The 19621-nt window shown below is 40.1% G+C and overlaps 1 protein-coding gene across 4 annotated transcripts in view; it reads right to left on the minus strand.

The window, feature by feature from the left end:
- The window catches only part of lpp (LIM domain containing preferred translocation partner in lipoma), a 178474-nt gene that overhangs the window by 106326 nt on the left and 52527 nt on the right, over window positions 1-19621 (minus strand). For all 4 annotated transcript variants that reach the window (XM_005727169.1, XM_005727166.1, XM_005727167.2 and 1 more), the window contains one exon: window positions 7426-7619. In XM_005727169.1, coding sequence (XP_005727226.1) covers window positions 7426-7615 — 190 coding nt within the window. In that variant the 5' untranslated portion in view covers window positions 7616-7619. The remainder of the gene's footprint in view (window positions 1-7425; window positions 7620-19621) is intronic.

Genomic DNA, 19621 nt, shown 5'->3' on the forward strand with positions numbered 1-19621 from the left:
TTTATTCTATGTGGTGTAGCGCTGGAATTTGGACACTGGAAAGGCGATCACAACAATAAGTAAGGGCTTGAATGAAAAACCAGTGACGTACATAATTTAAAAAGAGAATTCTTAAGATTTGTACCAATTCAAAGTCTTTTTCCATACAATTTATAATTGGAAATGTTCAGTAAAAGTCTTAAGTTACAACAACACACATTTCTTCTGCTGCACTCTGTATGCACACTGCTGATCTCCTGACATATTTTCTCCTAATTAATGCAACATAAACAAGCAAGCATTAAAGGCAGGCCTATTGTATTAAAGCTCACCTATAGATCCCACTAATGTCATTATAGCAGCATCGTATTAATCTAAAAGATCTAATGTTTTCTTGGGCATTTAAAACTTTGAAAATAATAATTTCACGCTCGTTGTCTCAAACCACCACACATTTAAGGACCTTTTTTATGGCAAATGTAACACTAGGAGGATTAAAAGGACAAAGAGCACACAAACCATCCTAAACTTGGTAGCAAGTTTCCTACTTCCTACTCAGAAAAAGAGCCAGACCTTGGTGCTGCCAGTGACTCTTACAAATGAGTAAGTTTATCAGAACTCTCCCGAAATGTACAGATTTAAAAGCATGAATCATCCATGGTAATTACTGGGATAATCTGGCTGGATTAATCTGGATGAGCAAAATGGGCAAAACTTATGGATTCAGCCCTACCAACATCAATCCTGGACCTCCTGGTAGAAGGCTAAAGAGGCTTTGGAACATCCCTGCTCAGGTAATTCTAATGCAGTAACTAAAATACAGTTTTAAATCAATAAGACAGGTGGGAATGACTACTGATGGGCTTCAACATTAAAAAAATATTAAAAAGTGTGAAGAGCCACTGGTCAGACATAAGAGAAAGCACCTGACACTCAGCACGATGGTTAACAACCTGCTCACAGGTCACGCTTCCAGTTCCTCTTCCCAGACTCACTCTACTTGGGATTCACACATTTCCACATCATCTTCCTTCACCCCAACCAAACACACTGCACAACCAACTCTGCTGATAATGACGACAACGAAAAGATGCCAGCAAGGACGACAAAACTTTGTCCAGTTATGACTCTCTGGGATCTGAGAAAGTGGATTTGATTATTACAAAGCCAAAAAGCTGCACAACCAGCTCTAAAAGCAACACACAGCAAACCTAGATGATGTCTCAGACCCAGTCTTTCTCAGTTACACTTCACCTAACCTCAACATGAGTCTTCTTTCTTTATATTTAATCTTATCAAATTTCTATATCTGTGACTTACCAGCAGCAGTCTGGCTGCACAGAAAAAAATTAACATATCACCAAATTTAATCTCACAAAATATCAGCTTAACCTCACCAAATCTGTCACAACTGCTATTTTCACCATGTGAGTCTGTCTCTGTCATCATGGCAAAATGCGTTCCTGGGAAAATATAATGTACCAGCAATGGTTTGATTACTTTGGCGGGCGTTTATATGTCTGTGGAAAGATGCTGTCAGTGCAACAGAGTCACGAATGTGTGAAATGAAGTGATGAAGCTTGTGTAATAGTTGAAATCAAACTGAGGGCAGGAGTTTGAAGATGGGTGCCGTCTAACCCAACAGCAGTAAAGTTGACCCTTGCCTCTAGTTAATGAATGATTTAACGATCAGGTATAATGTCTTAACCTAAACTGGACCAGTATAAAAGTGCAGCAGTTATAAAGTCAAACATGTCCAACTTTCCAGTTTTACAGGTAAAGCCGGCGCAGATGAAACGAGGTGAAGCTGCCATCTTTTAAAAATATGTTTTTCCGATGCGAGCGGATATCTTATGGAAACTTTTCGCTTTTCTGCGTCACTCTTCAGTTTACTTCTACTAAGCTACATCTTTTACAGGCCACCCAAATGGTGTGCAAACATTTTTTTCAGCTTTGTAGGTCATGTTGGCTTTCAAAGTTTAAAGATGAACAAGGTCTGCTTTGTGCAACAGAATCACTGATGTGTGAAATGAAGTGATGAAGCTTGGTGTTGCGTGTGCAAAAGAGCAGTGTGGTGTTCCTCAAGGCTCCATCCTGGGGTCTTTTCCATTCAATACTCTAGCTCATACAGTGGGGAAATAACAACAATAAATGCAGCTTCTGCGGTTAAAGATGTCAAGTCAAGGACACAGATATAAATTTTAAGTGCAAGTACCTTAAAACAATATTATAGAATTGCCCATTATCACAATAAGAATTTATAAGAATTACAAGAATTGTTCTCAAACTTCAAAAAACTTGATGATCAAGTAAACAAGCTCTACAGTCTCTCTGTTCTTTGTTTATAACACAATTATAGGGACAAAATAAAAGGTGAAACTGTATATTAGTACAGGGAATGTACTCAATGTGTCTTTTCATGACACCTTCAGCTTTTTTCCTCTTACCTTAATTTTTTTCTACGAAAAGGGCTTCTTGTCACCTTGTGTGAAGCATACAAAGAGTTTTGATTTTGAAAGCTTAAAAGCAGCTTTACAGCTTCAATTGTTGTTTTTTTATTTTTCTCAAATGGTGGGCAGAGCTCAAAAAGAAGCCATCTAAGAACAATTTTTACACCACCAACATCTGGAGTACAAGACGGTCTGTAAGTCAAACCACAAACCCCTACAGACAGCAGTGTTTTCAGCCTGACAGTGTGCTCTCGTCCTGGTGAATTTCATAACCGTTTCCCCTGTTTTGGAAATCTAGGGCTCTCGGGGGGGGTTTGAGGGCAGAGGTTTAGATAATTTTCACGTTACAACACATAACTGGAAGGGAAAGTGAGGACAGAGAATATTATTGTTTGTGTTTGCAGCTCAGTCTTTACAATAGGAGCATATGCAAAATAAAAGCATCAATTCCTTTAAAAAGTCTATAAGTAGCTCTGAGTAGGTCATAATGTTTCAGGTTTCAGTGTTATTTCTTGGCAGTAAAAGAAAAAAACCACTTCCTGTGTTCTCGTCTGCTCTCTTATTTAAACAAAAAGATTTTTTAAACAATTTGCATACGTCTTCCTATTATTGTGCTGTAGAAAACGTGTGCTAATGCAAAGTATGACTTTATAAAGGTAAAAATATACAGCACACTGTACAGATTTAATTCCATTTGCTTCCTTTTTCTACTGAAGAATATGAATTTAGAAAAAAGAAAATTGATTATTATAAGCAACTCCACGTCAAAGTGGAATCCACATATTTTAGCTTTATTTTAAATAATCCTTATATAACATGACATTCTTAATAACAATCTTAGTTATAACCTTACATTTCAACACGTATTGCATATGAAGTTGCAGCACTAGAGTCTTTTTTTTTTTTTTTCCCACAAAAACAAGCCATCAGCTCCCAGGGGACCTAAAAAAGCAGACAACACAAGGCTTCCTGCGCTCACACTTGACTGCAAACCACACTGCCAACACTGCTTGTAAATTAGACATGCAATAACACCTCTGCCACAATTAATAACCAGAAATTCAATATTGTAAACAGGCGATAACTGATGAATTATCCAGTTTTTAAGGGAAACTCAAAAATAAAGCAAATAAAACCGCCCATTTCACAGAGGACTACAGAACAGGATGATATAATAACCCAAACATTACCTAGAAATTCTCCAAATCTAAGAGCAACAAGAAGGTCAGAACAACTTTGATGGTTGATTATGTGAAAGACCTCTGTAAAAGTTTCTAGAGACGCTTTCATGAGGCTAATTTTAGGTGTTTAGTCACACTGTGAGCCAAACACAGCAGCTGTGCACAGCTGTGGCTCAGGAGCCAGAGCGGGTCGTCTGTTCAATTCATTTTTTATTTACATAACACCAGCTCATAGAAAACTACACGGGAGAGGAGTCCTGGCATATAAACACACAGGGAATGAAAAGAAGGGAGCCGAGAGGAACTGAAGTGCATCATGGGAAGTTCCCGGGCCCATAGTAGCATATCTAAGGGATGGTTCAGGGACGCCTGATGAAGCCCTGAGTGTAAGCCTTACCAAGGCTATTCTGGTAATCAGAAGGTCAGCAGCTCGATCCACTGCTCCTGCATCAATCTATAACTCATCCTGATTGGGTGCCAAATATAAAGTTCTTAAAACAAGATCCTGTATGAATGTGCAAGTAAAAATGCATAAAAGCAGTTTGAATGGTTAAAAATATAAACATAATCTATTTAATATTGATCTAAATTCAGTTTGCAATCATTTCTTTAATATTAATATTATCTTTAATATTAACTAGTTAACTAGTATTTACTACTTATTTAGACTCTTTTTCTCCAATTGATCATCAACGTGTCTTTTATACCCCAGTCCTACAAAAGTCCTGCGATTAATTAATGTTTCAATCCTAAATATGATCAACCGATCTCCAACTAACAAATAAATAAATAAAAACAAAAGGCTCTTTATCATCGTCTTTCATCAAGGAGGTTTTTAGGGATGAAAATCATGTTGTATGTACATTGTATGAATTATACTATGTGGAAATCAATTTTAAGTGCACCTGGGAATATTTGTTGAACAAGCAGCTGTAGCATTGGTTATGTACCACTGAGGTTCAAGCTGGCAGTAGTTAAACCGTTAGCTGATCCAGCTGCCTTAGCTAATTATAGGACAATGTCAAAAGAGTAGCTGTAACAGCTAACAGATCATCTGCAGAGTTATAATTTATTTAAAGTCGGGTTTCAGAACTCACCACAGTACAGAAATGGTTATAAATGTAAAGGTTACAAATGATCTTCTTCTGGCCTCTGACAGCAGATTCATCTCTGTACTTGCCCTGCTCGACCGCAGTGCAGTGTTTAATACTGTTGCCCATAATACTTTACAGCGATTAGAGCTTGCTGTAGCTATTACAGGTACTGTGCTGCAGCTGTTTGAATCATAACCATCTAATAGGCTCCAATTTATTTATGTAAATGGAGAATTGTCTTCACACACTGAGGTTAATTATGGAGTTCCACAGGGTTCAGTGCTAGGACCCATTCTGTTTCCATTATACACACCTCCCTTAGGCAGTATCATCAGAAGCCATAGCATACATTTTCACTGCTATGCAGAAGACACCCAACTTTATCTATTCATGAAGCCAGATAACACACACCAATTAGTTAAACTGCACGAATGTCTTAAAGATATCAAGATCTGGATGACCTCTAAATGTCATGGTCCTGGGGTCGCTGACCCAGCGTTTTGACTTTATTGTTATTTTCTAGCTTCTTCTGATTTTGTATCAGTCCTTAGGGTTTTTTGGTTCTTGTGTCTTCTTGTATCCCGGTGCTGTGTTCGTGTCTTTCAGTGTTTGTTTATAAAACAGTGTACTTCCTGTTTTACTTTGATGGTCTATGTCTGTTCACACTGTGTTCACCTTGTGTCTTCCTGTCATCACGTCCATTAGGATCAGCTGTGCTTCCCTCCTGTGTGTCATTGTGTGTGTGTGTGTATATATAGTGGGTGTCGGTCTGTGCTCTTTGTCGGCTCGTATGCGTTAGTTGGCGTTTCTCCGCGTCTCTCTGCCCTCATCCCACGTTGCTTCCTGTATGTGGCGTGTTCCAGATTTGTTCTTTAATTTTCCCCCAGTTCAGGTCATTTCTTAGTGCTGTCCTTACCACTCTCGCTTTTGTTTGTATATCGCTGGTTGCAAATAAAACGCTCACTCGCATCAAGCCAGTGCCTGCATTTTGGGTCCACACCAGACGGCTTGCCCGGCAACCCGTGACACCAATTTTCTGCTTCAGATAAAACTGAGATTATTGTACTCGGCTCTACGAATCTTAGAAAAATGGTGTCTAACCAGATTCTCACTCTGGATTGCATAAACTTGGCCTCCAGTTAATGAATGATTTAACGATCAGGTATAATTTCTTAACCTAAACTGGACCAGTATAAAAGTGCAGCAGTTATAAAGTCAAACATGTCCAACTTTCCAGTTTTACAGGTAAAGCCGGCGCAGATGAAACGAGGTGAAGCTGCCATCTTTTAAAAATATGTTTTTCTAATGTGAGCAGATGCCTTATGGAAACTTTTCGCTTTTCTGTGTCACTCTTCACAGTTTACTTCCTCGGGCTAAGCTGCATCCTTTACAGGTCACCCAAATAATGTGCAAACGTTTTTTCACAGCCGCACTCTCATCAACTGTGCTGCAGTGACTGTAGATCACGTTGGCTTTCATCTTGACAATGGCTAAAGAAGTGTTTGGTATTTTACACACCTGTGAACAAACTCATGTGTGTAATTTAGCACTTACATAATAAATGAAAACGTATCTGCCTTACTAGATCTTAGTGCCGCAGATGCTGCAGATGACACCCAACTTTATCTATTAGATTTTATTCTTAGAAACATGGTATCTAACCAGATTCTTATTCTGGATGGCATTACCTTGGCCTCTAGTAATACTGTGAGAAAACCTGGAGTTATACGTGTAGTTTAGTATATGTAGAACTGCTTTCTTTCATTTGTGCAATATTTCAAAAATTTGAAAAATCCTGTCTCAGTGTGATGCTGACAAACTAGTTCATGCGTGTATTACTTCTAGGTCTTGAATAGGCACCATCTTGTTTTAACAATCGTATAGTACCGTATCTCCCCATTAGAGCACTTCACCCTGAAACTGTAAGCTTACTTGTGGGCTTACTCTAGCTTACTTGTGGTTCCTAGAGTATTTAAGTGCAGAATGGGAGGCAGAGCTTTCAGCTTCAAGGCACCTCTCCTGTGGATCCAGCTTCCAGTTTGGATTCACGAGACAGACATCCTCTTTATTTTTGAGATTAGGCTTAAAACCATCCTTTTTAATAAAGGATATAGTTAGGACCCCGAATCCTCCCTTAGTTATGCTGCAATAGGTCTAGGCTGCTGGGGAATTCCCATGATGCATTGAGTGTTTCTTCTTCCATCACCTTTTTCACTCACTATGTGTTAATAGACCTCTTTGCATGTAATCATTACCTATTATTAATCTCTGGCTTTCTTCCACAGCGGGTCTTTGTCTTTGTCTTCCTCCCCTAACCCCAACTGGTCGTGGCAGATTGCCCCCCACCCTCCCTGAGCCCTCTCAGGTTCTGCTGGAGGTTTCTTCCTATTAAAAGGGAGTTTTCCCTTCCTACTCTCACCAAAGTGCTTGCTCATAGGGGGTCATATGATTGTTGGGGTTTTCTCTGTTTTCTTTGTATTATTGTAGGGTCTTTAAGATGCAATATAAAGCACCTTGAGGCAACTGTTGTTGTGATTTGGCGCTATATTAATAAAACTGAATTGAACTTTCCATTCAGTCTTAACACATCATAGCCAGAGTGCAGAGTTTAACAACAAAAATATCATATTACTAATAAACGCTGCAAAGTGGGACATTTTAATTATTTTGTAAGATAATGATAATTTCTTAGTTGAAGCAATTTGAAGACTGTGTGCTTACCTGCCGGCTCGGAGAGTGTGGCCTCTCCCACCTGTTTGTAAGGGTTGAACTTGGGCTTGGGGGCGACCACAGGTGCAAACTTCTTAGGTGCCTGCTGCTGCGAGACGGAGATGCTCGCACTACCCAAAGATGGAGTGGTCTCCATCCTGGCAGTCACCTGTCCTGTCTGCTCACTCACTGGGTTCCACATGGTTCTAAGGAGGGGACACAGAGTTATTAAAAGTCAGGGGCTGCAAACTCAAGAGTGATGCAGAAATTAAAAGTGGGACAACAAATTTAACGGGTGGGGTGTGATGTTAACTGTGACAAAGCGCAGGTTTCTCTGTATGCATACTCGCTGAGGAAACAGAGACAATGGAGATTTTACTTCTCAAATTACAGCCTGCAATGGCAAGCGGGAGCATTAATATTGTTCACATGACAAATAATGATGCTAAGTGTATGGATACCAGCTAAATTGGTAAAGCAGTAATAAATTACTACATTTACATGATTATTTCTTCACTTTTTGAACTCGTTTTGTAAAACTAATTGTAACACAGGAGCCCACAGACGTTGCGCCACTCTCTCCGAGTGATGTGGAAACAAGTAAGGTCCAAAGAAAGACATGCTAACCAGGTCAGTTCTGAAGCATTCTGATGTAGAAAACTACTGTGAAGGACTGTCAAGTAAACTAGTGATGTTAATAGAGCAAAGCCCAACCGTAGGTTTAAGGTCCACCAACATGTGGACCCTAATCGGATGAAGTAAGCACGGCTGATATCAGCCACAGTCAGCAAACTAACATTGCGTGTGTTATAGATGAAGCAACGACCACACATTTCAGGAGCAACTAAAATATAATTTGATAACATCAATAACAGTTTCAAAATGCTCTTAAATATTTAAAACCCATGTATTGCGATCAGGAGTGTTCTACTTTTAGTTGGTTATTTTTTGAAAATTAGGCTACGTCCACACGTACTCGGGTATTTTTGAAAACGCAGGTTTTTCTATGCGTTTGCACCTTTCGTCCACACGTAAACGGCGTTTTCGGTCACTGAAAACGGAGATTTCTAAAAATGCCTGCCAGGGTGGATATTTTCGAAAACTCCGTTTTTGTATTTAGGTGTGGACGAGAAAAACGGAGAAAACGGAGAAAACGCAGCGTCAAAGGTGTGCGCCTTTTTTGACGTCACACTGTGCACCACATTATTGTTTCGGTGAAATTAATTTCTACAATACTGTTAATTGTACTCTCTGCAGTGTTTAAATGCTTACGTATTACATACAACTCGGCTCTGCTTCTATGCCCCAGCTTTGTTTACTATTTCCCACCGAGGCTTCTAGACTTCTGATTGGCCAACATTTCTGCAGGTTAGGAATATATCGCCACCTGTTGCTTTGGCATGTTCCTAGCAGCGTTTTCCTTCATTTCTGCGTTTACGTGTGGACGGGATTTTAGTCACCAGGGACATCCCTACTTATAACATGAAACAGAAACCCTGCCCTTAGACTGCCCTTTCACCTTTGGCTGACATTTGGCAACAGGATGGGTGCACTAACCATGTATGAACGTTAGCAATGAAAAAAGTGCTTGTATGAATGCATGTGAATGGGCATGAGTAGAAAGCACCATATAAAAACCAAATCCATTTACCATTTGCTTTTGTCTCTGTCTCCAAACATCCATACCTAGCCCTGCAAGCACGACTAAAAATCTGAATATTTACCCCCAGCTGTACATGACAGCAGTACGAACTGTGCTTTTACTCACATTCGTTAAATTGCTCAAGTTCAATGTGAGTTTGACAGTTTCAGTGAGACCCGACCTGCTGCATTAAACACCTTCTATGTGTCACCGTTTCTGCTTTATAAAAGAGGTGACTGAGGCCACTGTATCCACATGCAGCACAAGTTACACTAATTATAAGCGTACACAGCTCACGTCTACTTTTTTTCTCCCCGACGACGGAGTCTGCTTGAAAGCGTCTGGCAGAATTACGCTGTAAAACGAAAAACAAGGCAATAAACAGCGTGTTCTGACATGCAGCAAAGTGTCCGATTTAATAAAGCAACAACAAGCGTTAAAGTCGAAAGGAAATCACTTTGAACTCTGACTCTGAGCCTTCGCTTTCTTTACTTGCGCACTTGCTTGCGATGTCGGCACGAGATCAACAAATCAAAAGAGTGATATGAGAGACAAAGAGCGGTGAAAACAACAAAGTACTTTAAAAACAAAAAGACTTTGGAAGAGGAAAAAGTATTGAAAAATGCTGTAACCCTGATGTAACCATCAATGATTTTTTTAGCGTTGATGTAGCTGTCAAAAATGAGATCAGATGAGTGTTTGGGAATGACAGAACAATGATCCACAGTCACGCACGCACACACAAAAAAACAACACTTGACTACTTATTACTTAATTTCACGTTGCTTCTGTTGTCTTTGTTTTTGGTGCATGAGAGTCGAACTTATCAAAATGTTCCAAAATGGCACCAAGTCTCACCTCTAACCGATGCTTTTGTTTAACATGCATGTCGGTAACACAGTTCCAGTGAAGGGAAGACCACCACAGAGTGGAGGAACTTGCAGCAGCTGAGGACACAAACCTCCAGTATTTCACCATCGCATTCTGAAATCACTTGAAATATTTGAACTATTTATACGGCGCGCTTTTCCCCATCCTTCTTTTTGTTTGTGTTTGTTGTGCTGTGTTCTGATGTTTTTACTGTTTATTATCCTCACTCTGACTGATACAGGGTTTACATTCTTTCTCCGGAGCACAGCAGTAAAAGCCCACGCACAATCATCTTTTAATATCTGCTCAAATCCCTGCTCCTCCTGCCGTCTGAATGGTTCTTACTTTTGATTCCCCCCCCCTCCCTTCTCTCATGCTCTTAATGCTACAATTCAGACGCTCGCTGGTGTCTCACACCCACCTGTCCTTTCAATGCAAATGCTTTCATTTCCCAATGCTCAAATGGCTAACAAAATAAAAGATGAATTGAAAGGGAAAAGGAGGGAAAGAGAAGAAATGATCTTAGGATGTGTGAGTAAGACTCAATATGTGACATCCTGAAAGGAAAATTTCTGTGTCAGTGTGTGGTTGCATTCTTTGGCGATGGCAAATAATGCGCAGCGGGGCGTCGCTTTATGGATACTGGGCCCTAAAGTGCACATTAAACCCACTCACATCTGTTATTTTAAATAAAATTTCTGCAAAACAAGTGACTTCTGTGCCGTTCCGAGCGCACAACACAGAAGCCACTTCACTGATGACTTCAGCATATAATCATTCCTGTGATTCATAGATTACGCGTGCGATCAGCTAGGCTTATAAATTGCAGCGGCCTTCATTTTAAACAGAAAATCACGACTGCACTGAAATAATAATTCAGGACTGCCCTCGAATAAAAATCTCTGATTGTGTTTAAAAAATGTGACCTCTTTTTTAAAATAGTTTAATAACAGTGCTCTGGAGCGGCGTGCGATTTTAAGGTTTCAGGGCTGCAAAGCGAAGCCACTTCCTGGATGCTTTAGAGACTGTCTGGATGGGAGTGCGCCGTTTCATAGCAGCAGTCTTCCTCAGCAGGTCTTCTCGCAATCTTTTGTGCGCTACATATTAATTGACTATGATCAATATGGTTCAGTGACTTGTGATGCAGTTTACCCTGGAGGCACCCTGGCGGGGGTTTTTTAAGCTCAAAAAGGCTGCACGCGGGCGTGTCACACGTATGGGTACATTTCAGCATTTCATCTGTCAAATGATTTTTTTTTTCCCCTTCCTTTAAAACATGAACAAATAAACTATTTGAAAAACACACACTCGCTTCATATGGCTTAAAGTGCCATTATTTTATCCATTCAAGGTCTACTCTAGAGAGCAGTTTATTTCAGAAATGTACTTCAGCAGTCCAAAGCTTCTCCTTTGTGTAAATAACAGAAGACTGGCTTTTTCACAGATGAGGTTGAGGGTGGAAGCAAGCAAGCCACATCTACTGCAGTGGCAGCTTACATTTAAACCTGTCTAATAAACACTCAGTGCTGAAAAAGGACCACGAAAAGTGGCAAGGAACTCCAGCAGAGCCCGTTATGTGAAGGCTTGAAATGGTGACATACAACGAGACACAAAATATACAAAAAATACAGAGAGATGAAAAGGTTTCCACATCTAACAACTGATCTGATTAGAATTAAAGTGCGTCAACTATGACATGCGTGCATAGTGATTATGATTTTCAGTGACAGGAAGTGTTTAGGCCAGTCTTTCCCAACGCCTCATCTCTACAGACGCAGTACAGAGTAAAAGTTATCAGCTATGAGCCACACAAGACTAAAGACGCTTAAACCAGAGGTCTGCCTAAACTGTTAGAAGACACGAATGTGGAAGATCAGTGTGTTAGATAGGGGTGCGGTTCCCTGCTGCTGACCCTGTGTTCACCACAGTGTGATCACAATCATGTTTTAACTGTGCTGCACCTCTTGTGTAGTGCTGTACAGCTTAATACTGTGTATGAGGAATTATTTGTGCCAAATGCAATTAGTAGTTGCCGTGATGTATTTTACTTATAATTTTACTGAAGCTTTATTAAGGTATGTGGATGACTGCATATTTATTATGAACTAAGCTGTGACTTGGTGAACCAAAGGCAACTTGTCCACTCATATTGACAATAAAGTCATTCTCTTCTAACCCGTGTGGGCTGTAATAATCAAATTCAGTATCAAAAATATGGTTATTACATATGATCATCCTGAATACATCCAGAAGTATTCCCTGTAGTCCTGATTACATGATGTGACACTGGTAGAGTGATGAAATGATGGTTGCTGTGTGATGGGTATTTTATTTATACCCGTGTCTGATTTCCCTCCTTTACGATGCCCCACCCTCTCTTGTTTCACTTGTTTTTTGTGATCAGTTTATTCTGCTTTGCACTTTGCTTTCAGGTCCTCTCTCCAGGAGCATTTTCCACTGATTTGTTTAGCTCCTCCTCCTTTAAGACCAACTCCACATAACTTAAGCCAGCTTTCTTACGATTGGCTGCCCCTCACAAATGAAGTTTAAATGACAGGTGGGTGGGGATTCTAGTAAGCTGTAAATCCCACTCAGTGGCATCATAGGGGTCCAAGAAGAGAAAGGAAATGCAGGGATTACTCAATATAAGAAAATGTGTGATACTCTGGGTATGTTTAATATGAGCACCAACCGTTGGAACAGCAGATATGTCACAAAAAATAATGTCAAACTATCGTTTTTTTGTCATGATGGGCATATTTTTCAATAAATGGTCACGAACAGTTCAGCAGAACCACACGGCGGCTATTTTTATTTTTGTTCAAACCTAGGATGTGTAACTTAACCACAGGCCATTTTGCTAGACATTCAAGCTTCTTCCCACCTTTTATTTTTAAGTTATGGCCGTCACCCTGATGATGCACTTTGTGCAATTCCCTCTTCGCCCTCAAGAAGTGCTCGTGCAACTCTTTCACACCTGTAACTGCACTTTGTTTTGTACGATCAGGGGAATTCCCCTTTCAGCTTGAGAAAGTGAGGGGGTTTATTTTGGACAGACCATCAGTCGATAACAGGTAGATGAACATATTCACGCCATTGCAGTTTCCATCACACCCACAGTCTACACCACAGTCTTAGGACTGTAGGAGGAAATAAAAGCAACTAGAGGAAAACCACACAATTACAATTTCTGCAGTACAGGACATACGTATATGAAGGTTTGCTGTAAACATCTTCTGACTAAACACGTGGACCAATTGCAATTCCTACTTCAGGCCTTTCTCTACCATAACAAAGATAATTTGTTATAGTAGGCCCTTCTGTACTTACTTTTCTGTGTTCTGGAATAAGAATGTACACACAAAGTGGAAGAAAACATGTATAAATGAACACACAAAGACAACCAAAACAGTGAGGAATCGCACTGAAGGTGCACTCGCAGTCACAAAAAACACTATTGGAGCTCATGGAAGAAAAATCAATTCTGATAGCCGGGGCAGTTACAGGATGACTCACAAAGCGGTGACACCGTGTTTAACAGTTTGTTTTATGGGGGCACGGCAGCCGGGCTGTCTTCTCACAGCTGTTCCGCTGCACTTTTACAGCTGTCATTGAGGAACTGCTGCAGGTGCTTCTGCTGCATTAATCTTTCATATCTACCAAGGAAACTATCAAACAAAACCATCCAAAGAGGACCACTGAGAGAGCTGAATTCTAACATAATATGGCAAGGTTCAGAGATTTTTGGGGGAGGAAAAAGGATGACATGCTTTCTAGCAAAAACTCTTTTGAGGCTGCGAGCTGAATCACATGTCGAAAACCTATCGGAAAAAAAAAGATAAGAAAACACACACACACTGTTCACAAGCTTCTGTTTTTTAAAATGCTCCAGCAGCTTCTACATCGCAGTTTTCGACAGCTAAAAAAACTGAGGAGAGTGAAGCAAAGCATCATGGCCCAGGAAACCAAAACAAGAAGCTGGAAGACCCTAAAAAAGATGATCATAAATCCGCTGTGGTGGGTGGGATTACTGTAATTTAATCCTTTTTAGATAAATACTGAACCTGGCAGATTTGAGTGCATTGGTATTTGATAATGCAGTCGCGACTGTGGAAGAAAATGGATGGATGGACAAAAACTCAAAAACTTCACTGTTACCTTGTTACTTTTTTTTTTTTAACTACTGCTCAATATCGACTGATTGTACTTGGAAGGCATCAGGTATCAGCGCATACCAGTCTGAAGTCATTTTGATGAAATCTACACCCGGAGCCATGAGAGTAAAGTCTGCAATAGGCACGACCACAAAATGTATATAATGGATAGACGTGCCCACTTTCACTTCAAACATTGGTTATCAAAGTCTTGTTATGTGGGTTTGAGCTGAGTCTTTGAAATAAGATGTGATGAGATCTGACTGAGAAAGTGATGGGACACTATAACTCATGCATTTATCAAAGGTGATTTGTTAATAACAAGCTACGCCATACTTTATGTTTTTGATGCTAATGGGACCAAACTATTATTAAGAAATGGACATTATTTTCTTAAAATAGGACATGACACTGGAGATTTTAAAACAAAAACTTAACAGGAAAGTGTTTACGGAGGTCACATCAAGGAAACCAAGAGCTGTTTTTTCCCCCTCGTAGACTTCTATAGGGAGCCAGCCTGAGGCATAAGCAGACTTAGCAGCTGCTTAAGGCCCCACACTAACAGGGGAACCCAGGAGTATGCAAAATGTCACACAAGACAAGTTGTTTGTATATTTTTGTGCACACAGAAAGATGTTAGTTAAACAGAAACCTCAAAGTCTATGCAATGAGGTGACGTATGAAACCAAAGGCAGCAGTGCAGTAAAGCCAAGATAATGGCTTTGCAACATATATAATGTTACAAATGGACATAATAACCATCCATCCATCCATCCATCTTCTTCCGCTTATCGCAGGGGCCGGCCCCCGAGATACTTATACTCTTCCACTTGGGGCAAGAACTCGTCTCTGACCCGGAGTGGGCACTCCACCCTTTTCCAGCTGAGGACCATGGCCTCAGATCTGGAGGTGCTGATTCTCATTCCCACCACTTCACACTCGGCTGCGAACTGGTCCATGGCGAGCTGGAGGCAATCACCGATGAAGCCAACAGAACCACAGCATCCGCGAAAAGCAGAGATGAGATTCTGAGACCAAGTGAAAGCCTTCAACCACTTGGCTGCACCTAGAAATTCTGTCCATAAAAATTAGGAACAGAATTGGTAACAAAGGGCAGCCCTGGTGGAGCCCACCACCCACCAGGAACGAGTCCGACTTATTGCCGGCTATGCGGACCAAGCTCCAGCAACAGTTGTATAAGGACTGATTGGCTGTTAGCAATGGGCCCCATACTCCCAGAGGACCCCCCACAGGACCACCCGAGGGACACAGTCAAATGCCTTCGACATACTAACCCCAAATCAATTTCTGCTTAAGAACTCATAAAACCTTTGGCTGGTTCTGCCTCTATACATTCACAATTCTTTTTAAAGTCAGAGGAGTCGCCCCCTGCAGGCCATTAGAAAGAATGAAGATTTAACCGGTTGGACATTGGCTTCGGTATTCAGATCTGGAACAGACGTCAGTCTATAGGAAGGACACAAAAGACCACTTACTAAGCGCTTAAACACCTGACCTTGATGACAGATGCATTGCATGCATGGCATCAGTAAAAATGGCTTTTAATTAAAATCAAAATTGGTGCAGGGTTTAAATTTAACCCCTTTTACCCCAAATAGTTACAGAATGTTTTCACAACCACTGAGGTTTTGTGCATTTTGATGTTTGACACTCTTAAAACATAAAACTGTTCATTTTCTGATTTTTTGCATTAATCTACAACAAACTGCTTCTCAACAACAAATACTGAAATAATGTATTTGCATGAGCATCCAGATGAGAATATCTTTATAAGAAAAGGCAAACTAAGATTTAAAGGGCAATTACGCTGGTTTCCACCTCGGTCTTTGTCCCATGAGTAGAGTTCAGTTCAAGCTACACAAATCTGGTTCACTGGGCACCAATCAAAACATTACTTCAAAAAGACACTACAGAGATGAAGAAGGAGATCCACTTTGCCTGGAAGATTTTTCATACTAAATAAAGAGGTGGTTGGTGACTGGGATTAGCACTCACGGTTCGTGACGCAGTGTGCAGAGGATCAGCCATGCGAATGAAAATGCTTTAAAAATTAAAGGTTCCCATCTGCAGGAGGTTGTTGCTGAGTCTTTCCAGCACTGGACCTGCTCTGCTTTAGAGGGCTGGTTGAATAGCTGAACAGGTTAACGCGACATTACACAAACAAGCACTCGCGCGATACGTTCCACTGTTTGGAAACAGGGGAAAGCAAAGAGGTCATTACAGAACCGGAAATGTTTTGTGCACAAGGGTAAATATTTGAAGGTGCCAGAAGTCTGACACCATGCCATGCTGGCATATTAATAAAAGCAAAAGGCTGTTTTAGACCTCTTTCTAGTGTTAAAAATTTAATAGTAGAGGAGCAATAGAAGTGTCAGGGCATCAGAGGGCTGGGTAAGTCAAACATCATGTTCTGAAACACAGACACGGCAAACAGTTCAGCTCCACGACAAGATCATCTTTCATTACCGCTGTAGGCAATTTAGTCATTTCTCCATTCGTTTTAGACCAAACGTGCTCTATTTACATCAGCATAATTGATTAGCAGTCAATAAAAATACAGGAAATTAATCAAATATTTCTTCTTATAGAATACTGTGCTGCAGGAATGAGTCTTAAACTATGAAATGATAAGTTCAATAGATTTTTTTGAATGTATTTGACATACTCTATTTGGCTAGAATTCTGACATTGCAATCACCAAACAGGGAATTACTTTTAGTTTGTTGCATGGCTCAAAGTAGATGTTTACTAAAAAAGTGGTTAGAAAAGTGTCGAAGCTGACAGGGAACATTCACACAGGAGGTTAGCGATGGAGACACTGAACTCATACAACTGTGGTGTAATTCATTTACAGCTTAACGTTAGCATTTCATGTCTTTGTGATTGCAGTTATGCTTAAAAAGCAATCATGAAAGTTTTTGTAACAATTACCTTGATGAAATAAAGAGTTGAGTAACACTCTTTTAGTCCCCACAGGGACTATTTTATGAAATACCACAAAAGATAACAAAACTCTTGTTGGCTTTTTGCCATGGAGTCATGGCGATGCAAACACCTGGGCTGGGCTGCATCACCTAAACCTCCTCCTGAAATAACTTTAATAACTTTACAATATCACAGCCAAGTGCTACTTTATCGATAAGCAATATCATAGAGATTAGAATACTACTGCTTACCCTTAATTAAGTCGTTGTGAAATGACAAAATACTTGCATCATCATGCTACTCCCTAGCACGACCGCATCTCCTATCTCATCACCAGATCATGCATATACCTTATATATTTAGCAGTTTTTTAAAATATATACATAGTCACTTTTTTAGATTTACGGTATAAATAACTGCATGCTTGTTCTTTTTACACCTGCAGATGTACCCGCTCTGAAGTTTTGTTATACATAGTATAACGACAATAAAAGTAGTAATCTAACACAGGGACTCTGTTGCAATCTGTGTTGCATGGAGTATTTTGCTGCAATTTCCTATAATTTCTTCCGGGCAATATCACACTATGACCTACAAATAATCCAGCTGACAAGTCTGGGTCTTTACTGTGTGTAAATGTAATACTCAAAGTAAGGATGTACTTTTCTAGACAAGACAAGCAATTCCCTGCACTTAAATGTCAGGCATCACTTTATTTTACTTATGCTTGTGAAGCATGTATGGCGTGGATTAGGTCGAGTAGAACATCTCTGTTAATTCCCAGCACAGTGAGAGGTCTTGGTAAGGCCCCTAAGAGATAAAAGAACAGACCAGTACTTTAATCTGATGATGGTGTCAAACATTTTCTTTTTTATTAGGTATTTTTGTTTAAATGTATCAAGGTTATGTACATTACATCTTTAAAAAAGGCAAGAAGTCAATACCAATCTGCGTATTGTCCAGTTTTTTTCCTTAAAATCTTTCAGCTGCGTCCTAACAATGGATAACCCAACATGTTTGTGCCTTACAAGTTCACTAGTCTGCTCTGAACTTGACTCCCTGCAGCTGTCAGTACTGTCCAAACAGTGTAACAAGGCACAATGTAGAGAACAATACTTCCAAGCTCCAACGCAGATCAAAGGGGAAAACAACGAATCTAAGCAATGCCTGACCTAAAATACGTATTTGAAATATTGGCTTTGCAAATGTTTTATGAGGTGAAAATCAATTCAACAACTCTGATGCGGATCAAGGAAACAATGTGTGTGTATGTGCCTTCCAACCAAGGTTTCAGACTAAAACAATTTTTGTTTCTTTTCTGGTCACGAAGGTGTTTCAAATTTCTCATTTTGTCCAACAAAAAGCCAAAAAGTCTCAAGAGATCTTATGATGATTTAAAAACAAACAGAATAAATGGGCAGTTGAGTAAACGAGGGTTTAAAGTGAGACTATAAATGGGTTATTAAGCTGGTAATTGCTTATATTTTATTATTTTATTAGATTTAAATGGAATTATTTCCTCTAAATAAATAGCAGTTTTCCTTTTATTTCCTCTAGTCTTATATTTACAGCATAGTGCTGTGTTTTAAAAACACTTTTTCTCACTTAAAATATTTGATGTCAAGGCCACATGTCTTGTGGTAGAAGTCCAGATTTGCCCCACAGCCCTCTGGGGTCTGGTCAAGAAAAGTTTACAAGAGAAGCCATCACACTAAAACTAAAGTTGTATCCTCACAGTCACAAAAAGGCCTAAATTAACTGTAAGGTAAGAAAAGGTCTTCGGAGGTCTTGATACATTACTGTGAAGTAACTTCACGTCTAATACGAGCTGCAATCTGTCTTGTTTCAACACCTGCTGTAAGTCAGTCATTGCACCAGCGCTTGACACAAACCGGCCATGACAAAGGGGACTGAGGAGGCTAGCAGGCAAAATCACCTTTTTGTTGTGTCAAAGCAAGTATGCTCAGAGCTCGGGGAAGAAGAGGGTCCCGATCACAACTCATCCAGTCTGCACTCGGACGCAGATCTGACGAGAGCTGGCAGACTCAGGTTTGACAAAAGCGAGCAGGTTTTCCCCAGAGATGCAAGAGCAAACTTGTTGGGCGGGTTGCTGCAACGGGTATTAACGGTTCCTCGTCTGCTTCTACACTAGGCGCGCTCTCTTTGTTTGACATCTACCAACAAGACCCTTCTGCACAAGGCAGTTTGACGTGTCAGTGGATTTTAGATTATTTTATAATTTTATCACTTGATGGAACTTACAACACATGTCTGGTACACACTCAGTTTTTAAAGAAAAGTATCGCTCCATTTGAACACGGCCAAGAAATTTCAGACCTGTTTATACAAGCGATATCAGAGTGTCAGTGTAAAGCCTCTCATAATTAGGCTAATTACACAGAGGGATAATATGAAGGTTAATCAAATGATAAACATGGCAAATACCGATTTGTTTTCCCCATTAGCTATTGTGAAGAGCCCAACCAGCTGATAACCATTACAAATGAGATTTGGAGCTGTGACTACTACAAAGACAAGCAACCCCATCCCCCATCAAACACCCTGCACAACCACCCTGAGCAACGAAGAAGAAGAA

The sequence above is a fragment of the Pundamilia nyererei genome, unplaced genomic scaffold (genome assembly GCF_000239375.1).
Source record: "Pundamilia nyererei isolate P.nyererei 1_Seehausen unplaced genomic scaffold, PunNye1.0 scaffold00023, whole genome shotgun sequence".
Classification (NCBI taxonomy): Eukaryota; Metazoa; Chordata; class Actinopteri; order Cichliformes; family Cichlidae; genus Pundamilia; species Pundamilia nyererei.